This window comes from Bos mutus, chromosome 3 (genome assembly GCF_027580195.1).
Source record: "Bos mutus isolate GX-2022 chromosome 3, NWIPB_WYAK_1.1, whole genome shotgun sequence".
In the NCBI taxonomy this organism is placed as follows: domain Eukaryota; kingdom Metazoa; phylum Chordata; class Mammalia; order Artiodactyla; family Bovidae; genus Bos; species Bos mutus.
The window spans coordinates 89,826,418-89,844,456 of record NC_091619.1 but is presented as its reverse complement, the minus strand read 5'-3'; the positions used below and the strand labels follow the sequence as shown (position 1 = coordinate 89,844,456).

At 51.3% G+C, this 18,039-nt stretch overlaps 1 protein-coding gene across 5 annotated transcripts in view; it reads right to left on the bottom strand.

The window, feature by feature from the left end:
* SSBP3 (single stranded DNA binding protein 3) overlaps positions 1-18,039 on the bottom strand; it is a 166,371-nt gene that overhangs the window by 75,507 nt on the left and 72,825 nt on the right. For 2 of the 5 annotated variants that reach the window (XM_070367980.1, XM_070367981.1), the window contains exon 1: positions 3,275-3,385. The exons of the other annotated variants lie outside the window; for them this stretch is intronic. In XM_070367980.1, coding sequence (XP_070224081.1) covers positions 3,275-3,370 — 96 coding nt within the window. In that variant the 5' untranslated portion in view covers positions 3,371-3,385. Of the gene's footprint in view, positions 1-3,274; positions 3,386-18,039 lie in introns of those variants that run through there. 5 annotated transcript variants of the gene reach the window in all.

Genomic DNA, 18,039 nt, shown 5'->3' with positions numbered 1-18,039 from the left:
ATGATTAGGGATAAGAGATAAAAAGCTGGTCTGATTACCTCTGTAACAAAGTTATACCACCCTCTGATGGGCTGTACGAGGCACACACAGAGCATGTAAGCCCATGAAGCATGCCAACTTCCAGCAGCGTAGACCATCAAATAGACTTCCTCATCTTACTGACACTCTACTTTGCTGGGCAAACCTGCCTCCCAAGCTTGGCCTGAGTGAGTGAGGCATGAGTTCTGTATGGAGGGAGGTTATAAAATTTCTACCAGACCCCATCAAACTGAGCTGCCTCCAAACAAGATACATTTTTTTGCAAGTAGCCTAATGAGAGCAGATGCTGCTGCTGAGACAGGCCAGGGGGACTCAACACTGGCCTGCACAGACTTTAGCCACGATGTGGTAACCAGATCACCAAGGAAGCACCAGCGCCCTTTTGCTACAGACAGAGAAAGGAAATGAAGCTGGTTCTCAAAACAGTCAGCCTTGAGTTTCATTGATACCTTGGGAAACGTTCCTACTAGTATGCGAGGCCCATCGCACTCTGAGAAATTATCTGTCCCTTCCACATGTACACAATGGGCTGAGAAAACGCCAGGCAGATGGAAAGTTGCCTTCTCTGCTGCTCACTGTTTCTGACACCACACGGTCACTCAAAGACCCTGGAGTGGTCCCGAAAATCCCCAGATCCCCAAATGCCCTGTGCTCAGAAATAACCCAAAGCTTTAGCCACTGCCAAGAAAAGGAAAAAGAAAGAAAACCCCAGGAACACACCAAATCCATGTCCAACTCCTTTGCCCCCTGGAACAAAACCCATTGCAGACGCACACAAAGCAGGGTAGGCTGGACAAAGGAGAGGCCAGGTCACACTCGACGAGGCGCTTTCTTGTCGTTTCCAAAACAGAACTGTCCTCTATTAAAATGCTCTTGTTGCTCGGATGTTGGTGCGGGAGGGATGGGGGCACAAATCTCAAAACAAAAGGCGAGGCAAGGCGGGAGGGGAGGCCCTGAGCGAGCTAGCAAGGGCAGCTTCTTCTCCCCGCACACTTCCAAGCCTTTGAATGCCCGCAGACCTCGGCCCGGAGCTGGCAGCTGTCTGTTATTATCCCGGCAACTCCAAGGGCCCCAGCACTAAGGAGCACGTCCCGAGCAGGTGAACGCCATCTGCCCGGCTCTGACGAGATGCCCAGCTCTGTGCCTGCTGCTGCCAGCAGGCCGCGGGGACTTCGGGGAGGTACGGCCAGCCTCCTACCCTCTCTCCGCCCATTCTCCAATGCTTAGCCCGGCTTTCTTCACGCTCCCTGGGGGGCTGCAGGCTCAGTCACTACCTGGCATTTATCGCAGAGGGGGAGCTCTTTTAAAAAACACTTGGTCACCTTTCACAGAAATTTCGAAAGGCATTGAGAGTATGGAGGTTTTTTTCTGGTGGAGGGGGGTAGTTTGCACAGAGTTGGGTATCCACAGGAAAACAGGGCCCATTGACACACCTTCCAGAAGCTCATTTGAAGAAGGGGCTTTAATTAATCTACAAAGAGAAAAAAAGTTTTCTACCTGCCTTTTAAAAAGCACTCCTTGCATTAGCTAACACAGTCCCAGTACACCCCAGCCCATTTCCTCCCACCCCGCTCTGGCTGTTTTAATTGGGGTAAGTGGTTCCCTGATGCCATCTACAAAGTACTAGTCCAGACCTTGGGGAGAACAAGAGCTAAGTGGAAAAGCGGGGCTGGGGCGGGCAGCATCCCTGATGGGAGTCGGGAGAAAGGCCGGGTATCAGGTCCTGCCTGTTCCACTCCTGGGAAGAGGAGCATTCCCCCCCTTACAGTGTTTTCACTGGCTGCTCCTCGGACAACTGAAATGCCTATAACGTGTGACAGGCAGGGCAAGGTGAGCCTGTCTGCCTGTGAGACTGGGTCTCTGCACTGAGGGCTGATGGCAGCTAGAAGGAGCCAGGTCCCCACCCTCAGCTCTCCAGGGCCTCGAGCGGCTTCACAGGTGTCCCAAGTTACATGTGCTAGGGTCTATTTCCCCCGACGACCACTAGTGACTAGTGACAACACCACAGCCGAGACTCTGCCGGGAAAGCAAGGAGGGGACAGGCACGGGGAGAGAACGGGTCACCCCAGAAGGGGGCAGCAGAGGGACAGCCTGGCCCTGGGCAGCCCGGCCTCAAGGCAGAAACCCACCAACAGCTCTGAGTGAGAACCAAGGTCCTCTTAGGCTGGAAATATTCACACGAAGGGGTGGGAAGGGCTGAGCTGGGAACGCGCTCTGCTTATGAACAAAAGCCAGAAAGCAGCAAGGTGGTGTGGAGAACCTGGAGGGCAAAGCTGGGTCCAACCCCTACTGGATTCCCAGGCCCTGGGGGGCGTAGGGGCCAAATGAAGGAAGATAAGCACCCTGCCTAATCTGTGGGGCTGTTGTGGGGCTCATGAAGGACAGGACAGGCCAAGGGCTTGGAAAACTAAAAGGACTGTACCAACACGAGCCCCAGATTGAGGCTATTCTGAAGAACTCTCATCAGAACACACAAGCCAGACACATAGCCACAAGGATAAGACATGACCGCCATGTCATGTCCACCATCACCACAACTGCTCAGGGAGGGAGCTACAAATCAGTGGGCTATGCAAAGCAGCCCAACTACCTTGAACCCTTCCACCGGCCACCTCCATCCCTACTCCCATGTCTGGTGCATACACAGGTCTGCAGCTAGAGAACGGGCCAAGTTACTGTCACTAGGAAAAAGCAATAAGACAGCACAGAGTCCTGGTGTCATTCTCCCACAGCCCAGGCTCTGCAGCCTCACACCTACAGCAGCCAGGCCTCTCCCTGCAGCAGCCAGGCCTCTCCCTGCAGCTGATGGAGGCTCTGGGACACATCTGTCTTAGCCTAAACCCAACTGCTTCTCTCCAGCTCTCACTGGCCAATCGGCCTTCCTCATTCTTACGCAACAAAGTGGCAGCCCACAGGAAAAAGGGCTTCAGCACACACCGCCAGCTCTGAACTTTGCAGTATTTCAAAGGAAAGGGAGAGTGTCTGGGGCAAGTGGTCAGAGGGGGGCTTCTTTTTCCAAGGAGGGTGAAGCTCACAGTGTGCCTGGAAGGACAGGCAGGATTTCATACAGAACCTGAGAACCCTTTCCATGCACTTCTTCACAGCCCCCATCCCAAGCAAAGCAAGAGTCGACCGTCCCTGTGCCCCTAAGGCTGTCCCATCAGGACATCACAGATCCTGAGCCCAGCGTTCAGACCAGACCAACCCCCATGCCCGGGGTGCCAGGGCTCACAACCTGCTGGTCCCACTTGGGGACAGTGTACAGCTGAAGCGCCTGGGTGTCCCTTCCGTTGGGAGGAGAGGGGGTGACAGTCCAGCTTCCGGGAAACATCTCCACTCTGAATCCACTTTGGAAAGGCAGGCCCAGGGCGGGCGGAGGCCAGGGAGGGGCTGGGATGGGAACATCCTGTCTACAACAGAGCAGAGTAGGGACTGAGGGCTGCCCACGTGTGCTTCAGGCTCTTTTTTTTTTTTTTCCCTTCATTGAGCAGGAAGTGTTCATTCGACCGACAAACAAGCATCTGGGGGTCGTGGTAGGGTTAGGGCGGTGAAGCCAACCTCTGATTTGTGGAAGTGAACAATCCAAGACAATGGGTATGTGACAGCAGAGAAATCGGCTCCAGATGCAGGCCAGAGCCAGCTGCCCAGGGACCGATCGGGTAATCAATCCTGTTGATATGTTTATTCTCAAAAAGAAGACCTGGGGGTGGGGGCTGCGGTCACTGCCGATCAGACAATGGAAGGCAGCTGGGAGCAGGGTTCTGTGACCCTCCCTCCTGCCTGCATGGTCTGCAGGTTGCACAGTTCTCTCCTGACTCAGGGCTTCCCTGCTCCCCAGCCAGGAAGAGGATAGGGGTGGGGGAGATGACCACACCAAAGCCTGCTGTGTGCTGGTTTCTGACGGCCAAAGTCAAGTCCCCTGGGGTCCTGTGCCAAAGTGCGAAGGCCCAGATTGCCCCATTCCCCCACGGCTGCAGGCTGCCCATTGCCTCTGTGCAGAGGTCTTAAGCGGATGCTCCTTAGGGTCAAGATAACTAAGTTTCCCTGAACCTCAGGGCAGCAAGCATGAACTCTGGGATTTTCACTTTCCAGGCCTGGAAGGTACCAGAGGGGCCAAGATGTAATATAGGGGCTGGGAGGGGCCTTGCCAGCCAGTTAATAAGGAGCAGAGTTAGGGCCAGCACCCAAATTTCCCCTCCTATTTGAGGGCTCTTCCCAGGAGTTCTCAAATAGAAGGGAAAGAGCACCCAGCCCAACATGTAACCCTAGACCCAGTCTCCAAGGGGCGACAGGATCACTTGGTTCTCTGGTGAGGGTGGGGGTAGGTGACCACACCATGACAAACCACACCAACCCAATGTGTGTGACACACCCAAAAAAGCTTTTCTGAGGACATACCATGTAGCACAAACTCCGTGGAGAAGCAGTGAATAAAAAGGACTTTCCACTTTACAGACCCACGGGTATAAGAACCCTTCTATATATGTCACAGTGTGACCAAGAGCTGAGGTCCTCAAAAAACTAAAAGATTTGTTAAGCAGATTGTTAAATCGATGGGACTTGGGGCCTGAAACCTCTAATCCTGCTTCCCTGGACAAATATTCTATAACCTTACATTTTTCTTTAGATCCTTCGTAAAAAGGACCTCCAAAGGCTCTAGAGAGAACGTCTCTGGAGTAGTAGAGGCTACTCTGGAGTAGTAGCGCCTCATTAGGTATTGAGCACCCCGTCACTGGCTGTATCCCAGTAGGGACTGGGGTGCTGGCTTCCAACATCCCTTCCCAGCATGGAAATTCCATGCAGTCACAAGCCGGCTGAGAACAAACACTGGGCAAGGCAGGGATACTTGTTGATTTGACCAACCTTCCTGCTTGGTAAGGGAAGCCCCCATCGCACAGGGAAGGGAGAAGGGAGTCGAAAATCCGAAGAACAAAAGAACGGGAGAGCTTGTCACTCCAGCCCTGATCATCCATGGCACCGTCTCCAGCCATCTGTCACATCATATAGAAACTCCCTGTGTGATTCTGTCTGCCTGGAGAGACTGCTGGCTCCCATCCATCTCCCTATCCCCACTGAGCCTGGTGCCCAGGAGGCCCCATACACACTGTTGAACAGAAAGATGAACCAGGGCACTCCCAGAGCCTTCTTGTACAGAGGAAGCACCGGCTGTGCCCACTCTCGGGGTTGCAGCTCTCCTGGTCTTCCTCCATCTCCGAGAGCACGGGCAACTCAGGCAGCAACACAAGGGCGCGCCCGCTCTACCTTTGTTCCCTCCAGCCCCCGTCTCTCCTCTCTCCTGGGCGGCTGAGAGTCTCTGGCAGTCAGGGGACAGAAAGGACTCACCACGCTCCCCTTGGCGAGCGAGCACATCGCAGTTGGACTTGGTAGTTAATACAAAGTAGGAAAGTCTGAGTTATAAAATTTTTCATCTAGGGCAAACAAAGACCTTCCTTTAAATACTTGTTTTATAATCTCCAGTCCAAGTAAAAATGCAGTTACAATAGCCATTTGTCTATTCGAGCATCAGTACACATCAAGATGATCCTTTGGAAAATAATTTGGCAACGGGACACAAGGATCTTGAAAGGAGAGGTTCATACTTTCTGACCTAGTAATTTCACTTCTGGGAATTTATTCCAAGGAAACCATCCAAAATGAAATGCAAAGATGTTCACTGCAGTGTTATATACGATGGTGGGATGCGGAGGGGGAGGGCAGGAAGGAATATCCAGTAATAGAGGAATAGTTAAATAAAACCAGCCATTAGAGGATAATTAGGAGTAAGTAGAAACACGCTTATCAAAAGAAAAAGCGGCAGACCACAAACACATGCTCAGACCCGGACAGCATTTTGTCCAAGTCTAGAAGTTGTGATAAGATAATGGTAGACTGAATGTTTTCCTTTCACTTTCCAAACTTCCCCTCAAGTTGTCTTTAAAAGACAAAGGGCACCAGACTCAAGGCAGGCGGAGACAAAAACCTGGGTCTCCAACCTGCTTTGAGATGTCGACCTCGAAGCCTCCAGACCAGGGACTTCAGCAAGGGGAGAAGAGGAAGGGAAGACGGAACCATGGCAGACAGACCTGGTTTCCAGCCCTGTTAACACGACACCTCCAAGAATGACATTTAACCAACAGGAACCTTCTGGGAATATTGAAATATCCTCCAAAAAACCAAACCAGGCAGGCAGGCTTTATAAATAGTGTGCATGCGTATACAGAAAGCCATCATTTTCAGTAGAGAGAGAGACAGAGACACCATTCCATTCTCCAACAGCAGCAGTGGCCAACTTTCCACCCCAATCAGCCATCTGGGGCTCAAAGGGAAGGTGTCAGATTGATCACCAGGGTTGGATTAATTTTTTTTTTTCCCTTCTTAAATCCCCTTAACTGAGAAAGCAGCTTGAGCCAATTCTGCTTTTCTCACAGACACCAAAACACCAAGCTATAGTTACACCAGTTCATCTTCACACCCCCAGAGTTTGGGGGAGGGGGAAGATGAAGCTTTCCAAGCAGCTCTCTGCAGAGTCTCACCTCCTGGTGGAGAAGCTGGAAGCCCGGGCTTAAAGGAACAGGATGCTGGGGAAGGACCAGGTCTCCAGCCTTCCCCCACCCCCCAGGTCTCCTCCTGATGAAGCAGGTGACAGTACCTCCCAGAAACCTCTCCAGATCCCCAAGCCCAAGTGTGGAATCTTCGCCACTCCTCTGCTCTCCCACTGTAAAAATTTCTGGATCATTATACTACGTGCACTAACCTGATCTATACCAGTTAATATCTCCTTAAAGCTTATTGAGTAAGTGATAGGAAATAAGTATATCCTGTCCCAGGGCATACCCAGCACCTCCCTCCTATGATTTAATTTTCTACACTCAGCAACCTGATGAGTGAGTATGCCCATTTTATAGATGAGCAAACCGAGGCTCGCAAACACTGCAATTCTGTGGCCAAATATTTAGTATTCTAGGTTTTCAGTGCCACACTGGCTGCTGCAGATCATGCTCAATGGAAAAGAGCTGGGGACCAACCACTATAAGCAACAAGTAAGTATCAAGTGCTTCTATATGTACTCTTTCTAATCCTTATAACAAGCACAAGCAGAGACCACCTCCTCATCGCCAAACTCTGGAAGGGAACACAGGCTCAGAGATAAGCCAACTTAAATCTCACACAGCTTTCAAGTAATGAGCAGGACTTGAGTCTAGGTCATGGAACTAAATCAGAACCAAGGCCCACGTCCCCATGAATGGCAACTGTTTAATCGTCAAAATTAAATCCCAGGAATGGGACTGTAAACCCCTGTGTAGCTCCCAGCCAAGCTACACCAGCCACCATGTAGGTACTCAGACGTGCTTTTGTTGGAAAGGAAGGGAGACAAAAACCAGGGAAGGGGAACCCTTGAGGACTCCCCCATAACAGGAATTCTCCTGGAAGGAGGGCACTGCCTCATAGCTCAGCTTCCTGCTACAGAACCCACCCTTAGTCCAACTACTGGAAAGGCCCTTAATGTCCCAGTGCAAGCCCACTCCCTGGGTTACTTGCCTTTAACTCCCTGGGTTACCCAGACCATGCCTGAGTTTGTTAATGATCAATCCTCCAGGCAGGCGCCAGCTTTCCAAAGGGACAATGACCACCTCCAGGAAAAATGGCCCAAAGCAGGTTCTGCATCAATTTATTAGGCTGTAAAACAGGGTCCTGAAGAAAGCGGGGACAGCTAAGACATGGTGTTTCCGGTATTTTTATTGTTCTTTTGTTGGCCCTTCTCTTTGAAGAAGGCAGGTGGTCTGGGACGTCCAAGCAAAGAGCCTACCACAAAGATTAGTGCTGGGGAGACTGGTCTCAAACTCACAGTCTGGACAGACCTCACTATTTTTCAGGCTTTCATAGAAGAGGGGCTCCGTCAGTTCCAGATCTCTGAAATGCAACGACCCCTGCCTCCTGCCACCCACTCCCATACGGGAACCTGACTCATTCCAGGCAGGTGGGAGAGAATAGGACTTCAAGCTCTCTCCAGGGGCTTCCAGTCCAGGGGAAAGGAGATTCAACACAAATATAGGTGACTTCCGGAGGGGTTGGAAAGCACCAAATAAAAGTTATGTGGAAGAAAAGACAATTTCTGAGATGAGAAATGCTGACACCGCCAAAAAAAAAAACAAAAACCAAGGAGGGGAGAGGCCCAACTTCAAAGACAACATGAAACAGGTTTTAAAGGTAATACCCAAGCTGCTGGGCAGTCAGTCAGGATCCTGAGCATCATCCAGGTGCTAGGAAGCTGGGGCAGAGACTGGGCGGGGGAGACAAGCAAATAAATATCTTCAATCCACAGAGGTAAGCTCCAGAGGCTGTCTCGGGAACCAAAGCAACCTGTCGGATGCCTGGCATGTAGGAGGCATGCAACCAGTGAATTTGGGAAAGGGAGGGAGGAGGTAGGGGGAGGGAGGGAAAGCAGGAAGAAGGAGCAGTTTATTCTACCTTGCGGGGGGTCAGGGAAGACGTGCTGGGTAAAGAACTGAGAGCCCAGTTGTCAAGGGACACCTGACCTCCAAGCAAGCAAAAGGAGCGTCCACATTCTGGGCAGAGGGGACGGCACGTGCAAAGGCACGGTGGTACAAGGGAATGTGGCGTGACCAGAAGGAGCCCTTCTGGTCATGCCTGAGGGATGAGGAGGCTGTGGGCAAAGGACAGTCTGCTTCATCCTGAAGCAGAGAAGAAAGAGACTCCTTGAGATACACAGACATGGGTGCAGCAGGGCCCTATGAACATTTCAGAGGAAACTCTGGCAGCACCTGGCAGTTTCTATTCATCCCAGCGCCCCCGCCCCCCAACACACATACCCTGTTTCCAGATGAGGAAACTGAGGACTCAAGTTGGGCAATCTCTTGCCTGAGGTCAAGTGACTGGATGGTGTCCATCCCTGGCTTCTGTCCCAGGGCTCCCATCCTGAAAGCTCTCACCACATTACCTAAGTATCCCATAGATGCTGCAGGGTAGCCCGACAGCTAGGGGCCTCCAAGGGTCTTCACCTGCCTGGGCCCCAGACTCTTCCTCCTGTGAAAAGTGGGGGCATTGATGTCGACCCTTGAGAGGTGCTTAGCACATCAAATAAAGGATGTGTATCACTCAGCAAGATGACGTGCTTGCACACAATGAGCTCCTACGAGGAGGGCAGACAAGATGCCTTCATTCATTCAAACATCCTTGAGTGTCTACTGTGCGCTGTTCTAATCAGTCAGGGGAGGACAAATTAAAGGGAGCTGGAGTCCATCAAGGTACAAATAGAAAGACTGGCCCTCACAGTGGAGGACTGGGAGAAGGGGGGAATCTGAGTCCTTTGATTTATACAGTGAGGGAATTAGGTAAGCAAGGAAGAGAGTAAAACCATAAAGTTTTCCGCATTGCTTGATGGCTTAAGACATAAAAACAGAAAGCTGGCTGCGAAAGAGGCTGGAAAAATGGAATGCCAACTGCTCTACTGTGCCCCTTCCAAAGCCCTGGGACTCAAAACTTAGCAGGTCTACCCGACACCCAAGGCTGCAGGTGGGGAAGACAGAGGGCACAGATCCATAGGTGTGGTCCTCGCTGCAGCCTTCCCAAGGGGCGGTTTTTAAGATCACTGCACAGGAAGCTTCTGGTCTGGTCACATGTCTCTGCTCTACCCCTGCCCCTGGCTGTCAGGACAGGTTGACCAGGCAAGAGAGAGTTAACATACAGTTCTGACAGTAACAGGAGGTTAACAGAACTGACAAGGACTAAAGAATCTCGTGGACTTGAGGTTTCATGTGGCACGAGGCAAGTGGAATGCATCAGTGGGTTGAGGTGGACGTGCATGCACCCACCAGCATAGACAGGGGACACCCCACTCTGATCCAGGTCTACACTAAGGCACTGCCCGCCTCCACTTCCCTGGGCCAGAAGGCGGGGCCCTCAAGGGCCCACAAAGTAATTTGGTCTTATCACTACCACCTAATAATGTATCTGGCACATAAATGTAAGACGACACCGACCTAATACCAAACAATAACAGCCAGGCCAAGTCAAGTTAGGTGTCCACTGAACAGATGCAGAAGACGAAGGCCCTTTCTCCTAGGAAGGACAGAAGGAAAAAGCTTTGGACTTGAGAAATGGAGTATTTCCTGCCATATCGATAACCAAGGATGTCACAGTCATCAGTGATTCCAGCCCTCCAGGGCACTCGGGAAGGAGAACACCTGTGCAGCCATCAGGTTGCAGCCACTCCCTACAGGGAGCCCCAAAGAACTTGGGATGTGTTCTTCAGGATACCGGCCCCAGATAGCTGAGATGCACAGGAAAGGAATGACCTCAGTGAGCCCAGACTCTTGAATCTTCCCACATGTAGAAAAGCACTAAATTCTTCAATGTGAGATATTTGGTTTTAATTCACAAAAATACTTCTGATGTTCAGACCACCTGACCTCTGTTGCAAACTTCTATATAATCTACCTCTTCCCCCTACCTCCTCCAAGCAGTTCTCTCAGGATTACTTGAGATGCTGTCTCTCAAGCTTAAGTCCTAGAACTTTCCCCTGAATAAAACATAACTCTCAACTTTTTCATTGTGACTATCTTTTCAAGCCGACAGGCTCCAAGGAGGAAGTCAGAAACCATACTCCATCCCAATCAACTCTGCCAAGTTCCAACAATCCACTTATACCTCCAGGTCAACTGGCATTACCTGGTAGCTCTGAAAGTCCAACACAGCACCTGTCTAAGGGCAGGCACCCCATACAATCACTGGGTTCCTCCAGAACTATACCAGATATGCTACTGGGGTGCTAGGAATAAAAACATAGAACATCTCTGCCTTCTGGGACAATACTGATAAATAAGGACTTACACTCCACACAGTCTGTTCGTTGAACCCTCCCTCACCTATAAATTTCAAGAAACTCAGGAGGAGACTTCAGGCTTCTAGAACAAAGAGATGGTAAGGATCTTTGAATTATTAGGACATTTAGGAGGTAGGAGGGTAGTTGCAAGAGGAAAGAGGTTCAGGGTCCTTCACCCTCCCCCACTTCAGCCCCCAGAACCAATGGGCACCCCTCGAGCAAGTCAATTAAGCTCCCAGAGCACCTAAAAACAACTCTTTAGTTGGGAAAGAAATCTAGGTCCCAAAACTCTGCCTCCAGGGCTTAATTAGCTTTGTAAAAGGCCAGGAGATGCACAGATAATAGGTACTTTCGCCCAAGGCGGAGGAAAAAGTAAACTACTCCAAGAAACACAGGCCAGATCCTCGGGCCCAGCCCCCAGAACCCCTCCAGCAGGTGGGGCTGGGAGTCAGGCCCTGGAAACCAGTTCCTCCAGCAGGGCGGGATGCCAAGGTGTGCTGCTGGAACCAGGCTCCCTCTCTTCCCTGCAGAAGGGGGTGCTCCAGTCTCCTGTCTTGGCCTGCTTTCCAGACCCTGTCCCAACAGGCAGGAGAGGACTGCTCCTGGCCTTACAGCCGTGCTTTCTGCCTTCAGGCAAGCAGAGGGAAGGGTAAAGGCCTGCAGAGGCGGTAGGTGCTTGCGCAGGGAAAGCTCATCTTGGATTCCAGAAGCCAGGATTCCAGGAACAGTGGGGATGCGCACTGAATTAACAGAATTCTCACCTGTTCTTGAGGGGGAAAGGATGGACTCTGGAAGGAGCAGGGGAAGGCCCTGACCTACACAGAGTTTCCAGCTCTGAGGCTTCTACCAGTGAGGCTGCAAAGGCTAGGGGGAGGGCAGTGGGGATTTAGTGAAAAAGAGGAGCTCCTCCTTCAGGTTGGCATGGGCCCATCGCAGCAGGATAAGCAAGTGGGGTGCAGTAGGTAAGCTATGTGTCCCCACCAGATTTATGGGGCACCATTTACAGAAAGTCAGTGTTGTACCAGGGACTATCTTAAACATTTTACAAGAATTAACTCATTTCATCCTCAAGCATGCCTGCAGAATGATCTTCATCCCCATACAGATACAGAGTGGAGGACAGAGAGACTGGGGACTTGGGGACCATTGTTGTTCCTTCTCGTCTTCCTTTTGCTCAACCCAGGGCCCCTCTCTTCCAAATCATGTATCTTTCCTTTTTCAAATGCCCCTGAATTCCTGAGGTTACCAACCAAGAAAACTGGAGTTCAAACCCAGGTCTATGGGCTCCAAAGTCCCAGCTCATGGATATCATCTTCTTCCAAAAGGAAGAAGTCTCTAGTCATAGGAACCAGAAGTACGGCTGGACCAACAAAGACCTACTGTAGAGCACAGGGAACTCTGCTCAGTATTCTGTAATAATCCAAATGGGAAAAGAACCTGAAGAAGAATAGCACGTGTACAGGCTTAAAAAAAGAAGTGTAGGTGGACTCTCACTAGTCTCTGGGGCTGTGGATAAGCCTCATCACAACAAAGAGCCTCTTCAGCGATCAGGGAAGAATCAAGGAAGGAATGTGTCCCCCCAGACAGTCCTTGGCAGGGTCCCATCAGCTAAGCAAGACTGGAGCCCGGCTCAGCCTCTATTCCCCTGCTAGGTTTCTGCTGCAGGGTCTCTAACTGCTCCTGATGCGGGCCCCAACCCTCATCCAGAGAACACTTCACCCAGGGATCCCAGGGGTTGGGGTAGGCAGCCATCCCTGCAGAGTACTGTCCATCCCCAGGACGCTCCCCAGAAACCCTGAAAGACCGCACCTGCCCACATGGCATGCAGGCATCCTATCACCATGGCGATGGAGGCAGGCCCTCTGCATGGAGAGAAAACCGGCCTGATTTACAGAATTTACCAAATGGGTCCGTTTTTCACCACGTTCCAGTCCTTTTGGGAAAACTCCAGGTTTTTAGGAGGAGTAGATTAATGGTAGGGAGTTAATGGGGCAGTGATATATCCTGCCTGAAATTTTTTGAAAAGTTCTGCGTTGAGGCGTCCAAGTCCAGTGGACCTGCTGTGATTTAGGATGGCGGCCCCTGAGAACAGGCAGGCCCGATACGTCAGTAAATCTGCTAAACGAGGTCGTTTCTGGAGGGCGGTTTTCAAGATATATGGCCTGACATGTTGCCAAACTTCCCAGCTAGCTGAGCCCCAAATGTGAAGACAAAGGAGCACGCCAGGCGGGAAGTCGGCCCCACTGGGGAACCAGGCAGAACTGGGCTGAGGTTCTCTTGGCTTTCTGCTTAGGTGGGAGAAACAGTTCAAGAATAAAGGAGCTTCAGGGATGGAGGGTGTGACGGGAAGGAGGCACCAGAGGGAGGGGATATATGTATACTTATAGCTGATTCACACTATTGTACAGCAGAAACTAACTCAACATTATAAAGCAATTATATTTCAATTAAAAAATAAAGTAAGAAAAAAAAGAATAAAGGAGTTTCAGAGTGTAGAGCCAAAGGAAACAGAGAGATCACTACTGAGTCTCCACTGAATCAGCAGGAAGACAGCGCCTCAGACATCAGTACACGTGGCAGCCAGTGTCTCAGCCAGGACCTGATGTTATGCGGGCAATGGCGCCCTGCCCACCCTTCCAAATCCCAGCCAGACCCCATAGCCCAGCCTGCCCTTTTTCCGGAGAGTTTCTGATCCCATGGAGAGAAGGCAGGACGGAAACATGTTTTTCTAGATCAAGTATCATCAGGCTTTCCTGCTCCATCGGACCTATAGACATTGCCTGAACACAGGAGCTGAGGGTGGGTCCTCTCCTCTGACAAGCCCTTCGGGGCAAGGTCACACACAACATATCAGATCTTTCCACGGGCTGGCCACAGTCACTCCTCCCGTGAAGACTCGAAGCTCCCTTACTGTGAGGCTCCCAATGCTGTAAAAGTCCGTATCAGATCAATTACGATGCCATCATCCCCCATTACCTTTGCTGGAGGATTGGATGATTGGATTAATTTATAATCTGCCTTCCTGGTTGTTTTTTGCCTATTGCTCTCTTTACACCAAAATCACATGTAAGTAGAACTTAATCAAACGGTCCAAAAAGGTATTTGACTTTGTCTTGACTGCTGATGTCAATTCATTAGAGACATTTACTGCTTCTTCTCTGGTTTTCTCCACACTCCTCACATTGCTTTGAAATTCCCAGAACCAAACCTCTCATCTGTGGACAACACAGTGGCAAAGATAATCCAAGGGAAATTCCTGCTTGACATCAGGGGCTGCGCTTTTGGGTGGGGCCCCTGACTCCTTCATGTAAAGGCTTTGTGAGCACCGACTGGGAACCAGGTACAGTGGGCCAGGCACTACCGCTGGGTCCCTTTCGGCGGAGAGAGTGCTGCTGCTGGCTGCCACAGCAGCTCAAACTCAAATCTCCCTCCTGGAGCTCAGGGTAATCTGATGATCGCAGTGGATAATTAGAGTCTCTTATCAAAACAATTAGCGGATGAATGAACAGCCAGTCCTGTCTCTGACACAACTGCACAGGAGCAGCCATGAGAGGGGGAGGCAGAGGCAGGGGAAATGATGAACTCCAGCCTCCCGCCATCCTGCTCGAGCCTCTGGAGCGGGAGACACAGAGCTCCAGGCCCACCTCCGGCCTCGCAGCACCCTCCCCCACCCCAGGATCTGCCCGGAATGCCCTCCCCCTCCCCAGTGCCTTCCCTTTTTTAGCCAGGTCAGGCTCTCTGCCCTCCTCCTTAGTGAGGTGTCAGCCGAGCCCTGCTCCCTGCAGAATATCCCCGCCATCCGGCTCCGTCTGTGCTCCCACAGTTGGCATCACAGAGGTCGAATTCTCTATTTAATGGGGCTGGGACACCCGGGGGCAGGACTCTGAGAACTCTGACTTCACGCAGCTCTTGGCACAGGGATGGGGCTCCATAAATGTTTGTGGAGCACATGAGTGAGCCCGGCCGGCTTCTCCCTCACAGCTGACACGAAGTGTTTCATGGGAATACCCAGGCCGTTCCACCCAGTGCCCCCGTCTGCAATTTCATTAGCTAATGTTTAAAATTCAAAGCTCCTCCATCACTCCCGTGTCTCCCCATCTGTAAACAAGCCTGGGAGTCCGATACCATTTGTTCCCACCAGCAAAAATACACAAGAGTTAGCTGGGAAGCCCTCTGGAAATATAATCCGAAGTAGCCCAGGTCAGATGGTGGGAATGGTTTGCCCCAAGAGTTGGTCCTCCTTGTTTGGTTTCAGATTCAGGAGACAGGGCCCAAGGAGAAGATGGGGGTGACTATGGGGCTTTTACCAACAGGCGACATGATGTTTTCTAAGCAGACACCTGCGATGGAGGCACCCTCTGGAGTCTGGCCTCTCTAGGATCTTACCCAGCGTCCTATCCAAAAGCCATACTGCTGGAGCATGCTGATGGGAGTGGAGTGTCCCCCATCCCCACTTCCTACGTTCAGCAGAAAAGGGAAAGGAGAAGGAAGGAGAGAATAAAGAGAAAGGCAGGGGCCCCAGCAGTTCTCCATCTGCTTTGTTTTCCACCAAGTTCCTTTCAAGGCCCGGGTTCTGCTAAGCCCTCGAAAGCTACGACATCATCTGTCCACTTCCCCTCCGCAATCTGCCGCCCTGCCCGCCCCTGACAGCCATCAATCACTCTGTAATGTGCTGACCTCAAGGCTCTGGGGACAGAATTTTCAAGTCAAATGTAGCCGTTAACATAAATAAAGCATTGCCCTGGATTTCTCTCTCTCTCCCTTTCTCTCTCTCTTCCTTTCTCTCCCTCTCTCCTCTCTTTATGATTCTGCAGCTGCTGCTGGGGACTCGGTAGGCAGCAAAAGTGAGGGCAGACAGGCACAGAGGAATGGCAATTCTACTTTTCTGAGTCATAACAATTATGACGTTGTGATAAGAACATTTTCTATGAATTTTTAAGTACCAGTTATCCTGTTTTACAATTGTCCCTGGGGAAAGGATGGCCAATTCAACAGGACTGAAGGCTACTACTCAACTGTCCTGAGCAAGGCAGACCCCAGGGTCCCTTCGGCACCCACCCCATCTTGTCCCTTTAGCTGGGGCTCACTCTGCTTCTTCAATAAAGCAGTTGTCCTTTAAGCACATTTATATGCAAAAGACTTCCATATACCAAATATAGTTCTGGAAGCCAGCATTTATTTTTAAACATGAAGAAGAGTCTCCCATAATAAAGCTCATGATGAATGTTGTGATCCTCAAAATGGTTTTTAGGGGAAGAGGAAGAGCAACTAGAGGGGCTGAGAGAAGAATGGGGGCTTTCACCCCGGGGTCTCCCCCTTCTGCTCCACAGGCACATAACATCCCAGACCTCAGACCCAGGCAGATTCCATGCGGGGAGAGGCCTCCCGCCCTCCCATCCTCTCTCTGCATCCTGACAGCAACACGCTGGGGACCCAGCAAAGGAACAATGAGCACAGCCAAGGTCCCCAATGCCAAAGGGACGGTCCCCAGAGATATAACCCACTAACCCAGAACAGGGGAGGTGGCCCTACAGAAGCCCAGTGTCTGGCAGAGCTCCACTCACTGGGCATGGTCAGGACCTCTGAGTCACCAGCGCAGCCCACCTGAGACAGCAGATCTAGGCAATGAAATGCATCAGGCCAGGGTTGGTGGGCGGGGGGACTCTAGTTCTGGCATGGCTGCTGATTTTCTGTGTGACCCTGGCCAAGTCACTTTCCCTCTCTGGGCCTCCATTTCCTCATCTACATAATGGGGGAAGCCAGGGTAGAGGGACGCCTCCAGGTCCCTTCCAGGCCTAACCCTGCACAACTACCCATCTAACCAGAAGTTCCCCTGGCAGCTCTCTCCCAGGCAGACGGTTGCTTTGGCCACTGAGGTGTCTAAATTTCTCAACCGGCATAACAATGTCTTGACATCCTCAGTCACATCTTGAAAAACCCTTGAGTTCTTCCAATCCCTTCACCAGCTGGGTTGCCCGGGTATTTGATAAAAGCCCCACACAATGACAGCGGGCTACAAACCCCACAGACCATTTAACCCTTCAGAAGCTTCTCCCTCAGCTGTGTTCCGGCCCCCTTCCAAACCTGAACTGAGCTTAGAAAGGTGCCATTACCCCGATCATGGAAAGTGAAGTGCTTGCCCAAGGCACCCCACAAGAACAGGGGTCCCCTCACCCCAGGCCCAGCGTCCTCAGCTCTACACCCTCAGGAGTGCGTGCACGCCCGTCTCAGAGGGCTGTGGCCGGAGCATGTGTTTTCCCTCTTTTGCTCCTTTGGCGAGAAGTGAAAAGGGTCCCCTGATAGAAGCAGCTAGAAGCCAGTGCCTGCTTCACAAGTCCAACAGAAAGTTCCAAAAAATTGTTTGGAAACTCTGTACATCTTTACCAGCCTCAAAACTAGGGAAACAAATGTACCTGCTGGACTTCTGGAAGAGAGGGCTTTTGAGTCTCCAACAAAACTCTGCTTGTGGAAGAGAGACAGATACACCACACCATCAAAGGCAGGAAGGTTGGGGCAGGGGGCGGTTTGAACACACCTGTGACCCTGAGGATGAACGACAGACTTTTTTTAAAGGCTGTTCAAGGCAGATGTATTAGGAAGGCTGCATATTTATCTCTCTGACATTTTAAAATATGCTGCAAAAAGCTGAATCTTAAATCAAGATGCATTTTTCAAGGCATGTTGTACCAGGAACAAATCCGTTTTCTTTCTCCCTTCAAGGAGTGAGGATCACTGCATGTGACTGAGGCTGGGCTTCCCGCACAATCAATACTGAATTATGTTTTGGAGGTGGCAGGCCAGCCGGCCAAGCTGGGGCCTACATCCACATTGTCAAGGGCCTCTACCTCACCGGGGGCCCCAAGGCTCAGCCCAGGCCCCACGCTACAGGGGAGCTGAACAAAGCCTCAAGGAAACCACAGCTCTGAGAGTATACCAGAAATGGATATTTTCCCAACCCACTGCAGGCACCCAGCCCCCTGTTGATTGTTCCAAGGCCCAAGCCCAAGCAGAGAGCCCCCTGCTTCTAAGAATCTGCAGCAGACTCTCCACAAAGCAGCAGCCCCTCTCCCTGGGACCTGGGGGAGGATGGCCCTAGTGGACTGTCCTCCTCACCTCGCAGTCCCCATTAGGCCACTCAGGCTGGGGTGAGGAGGGGA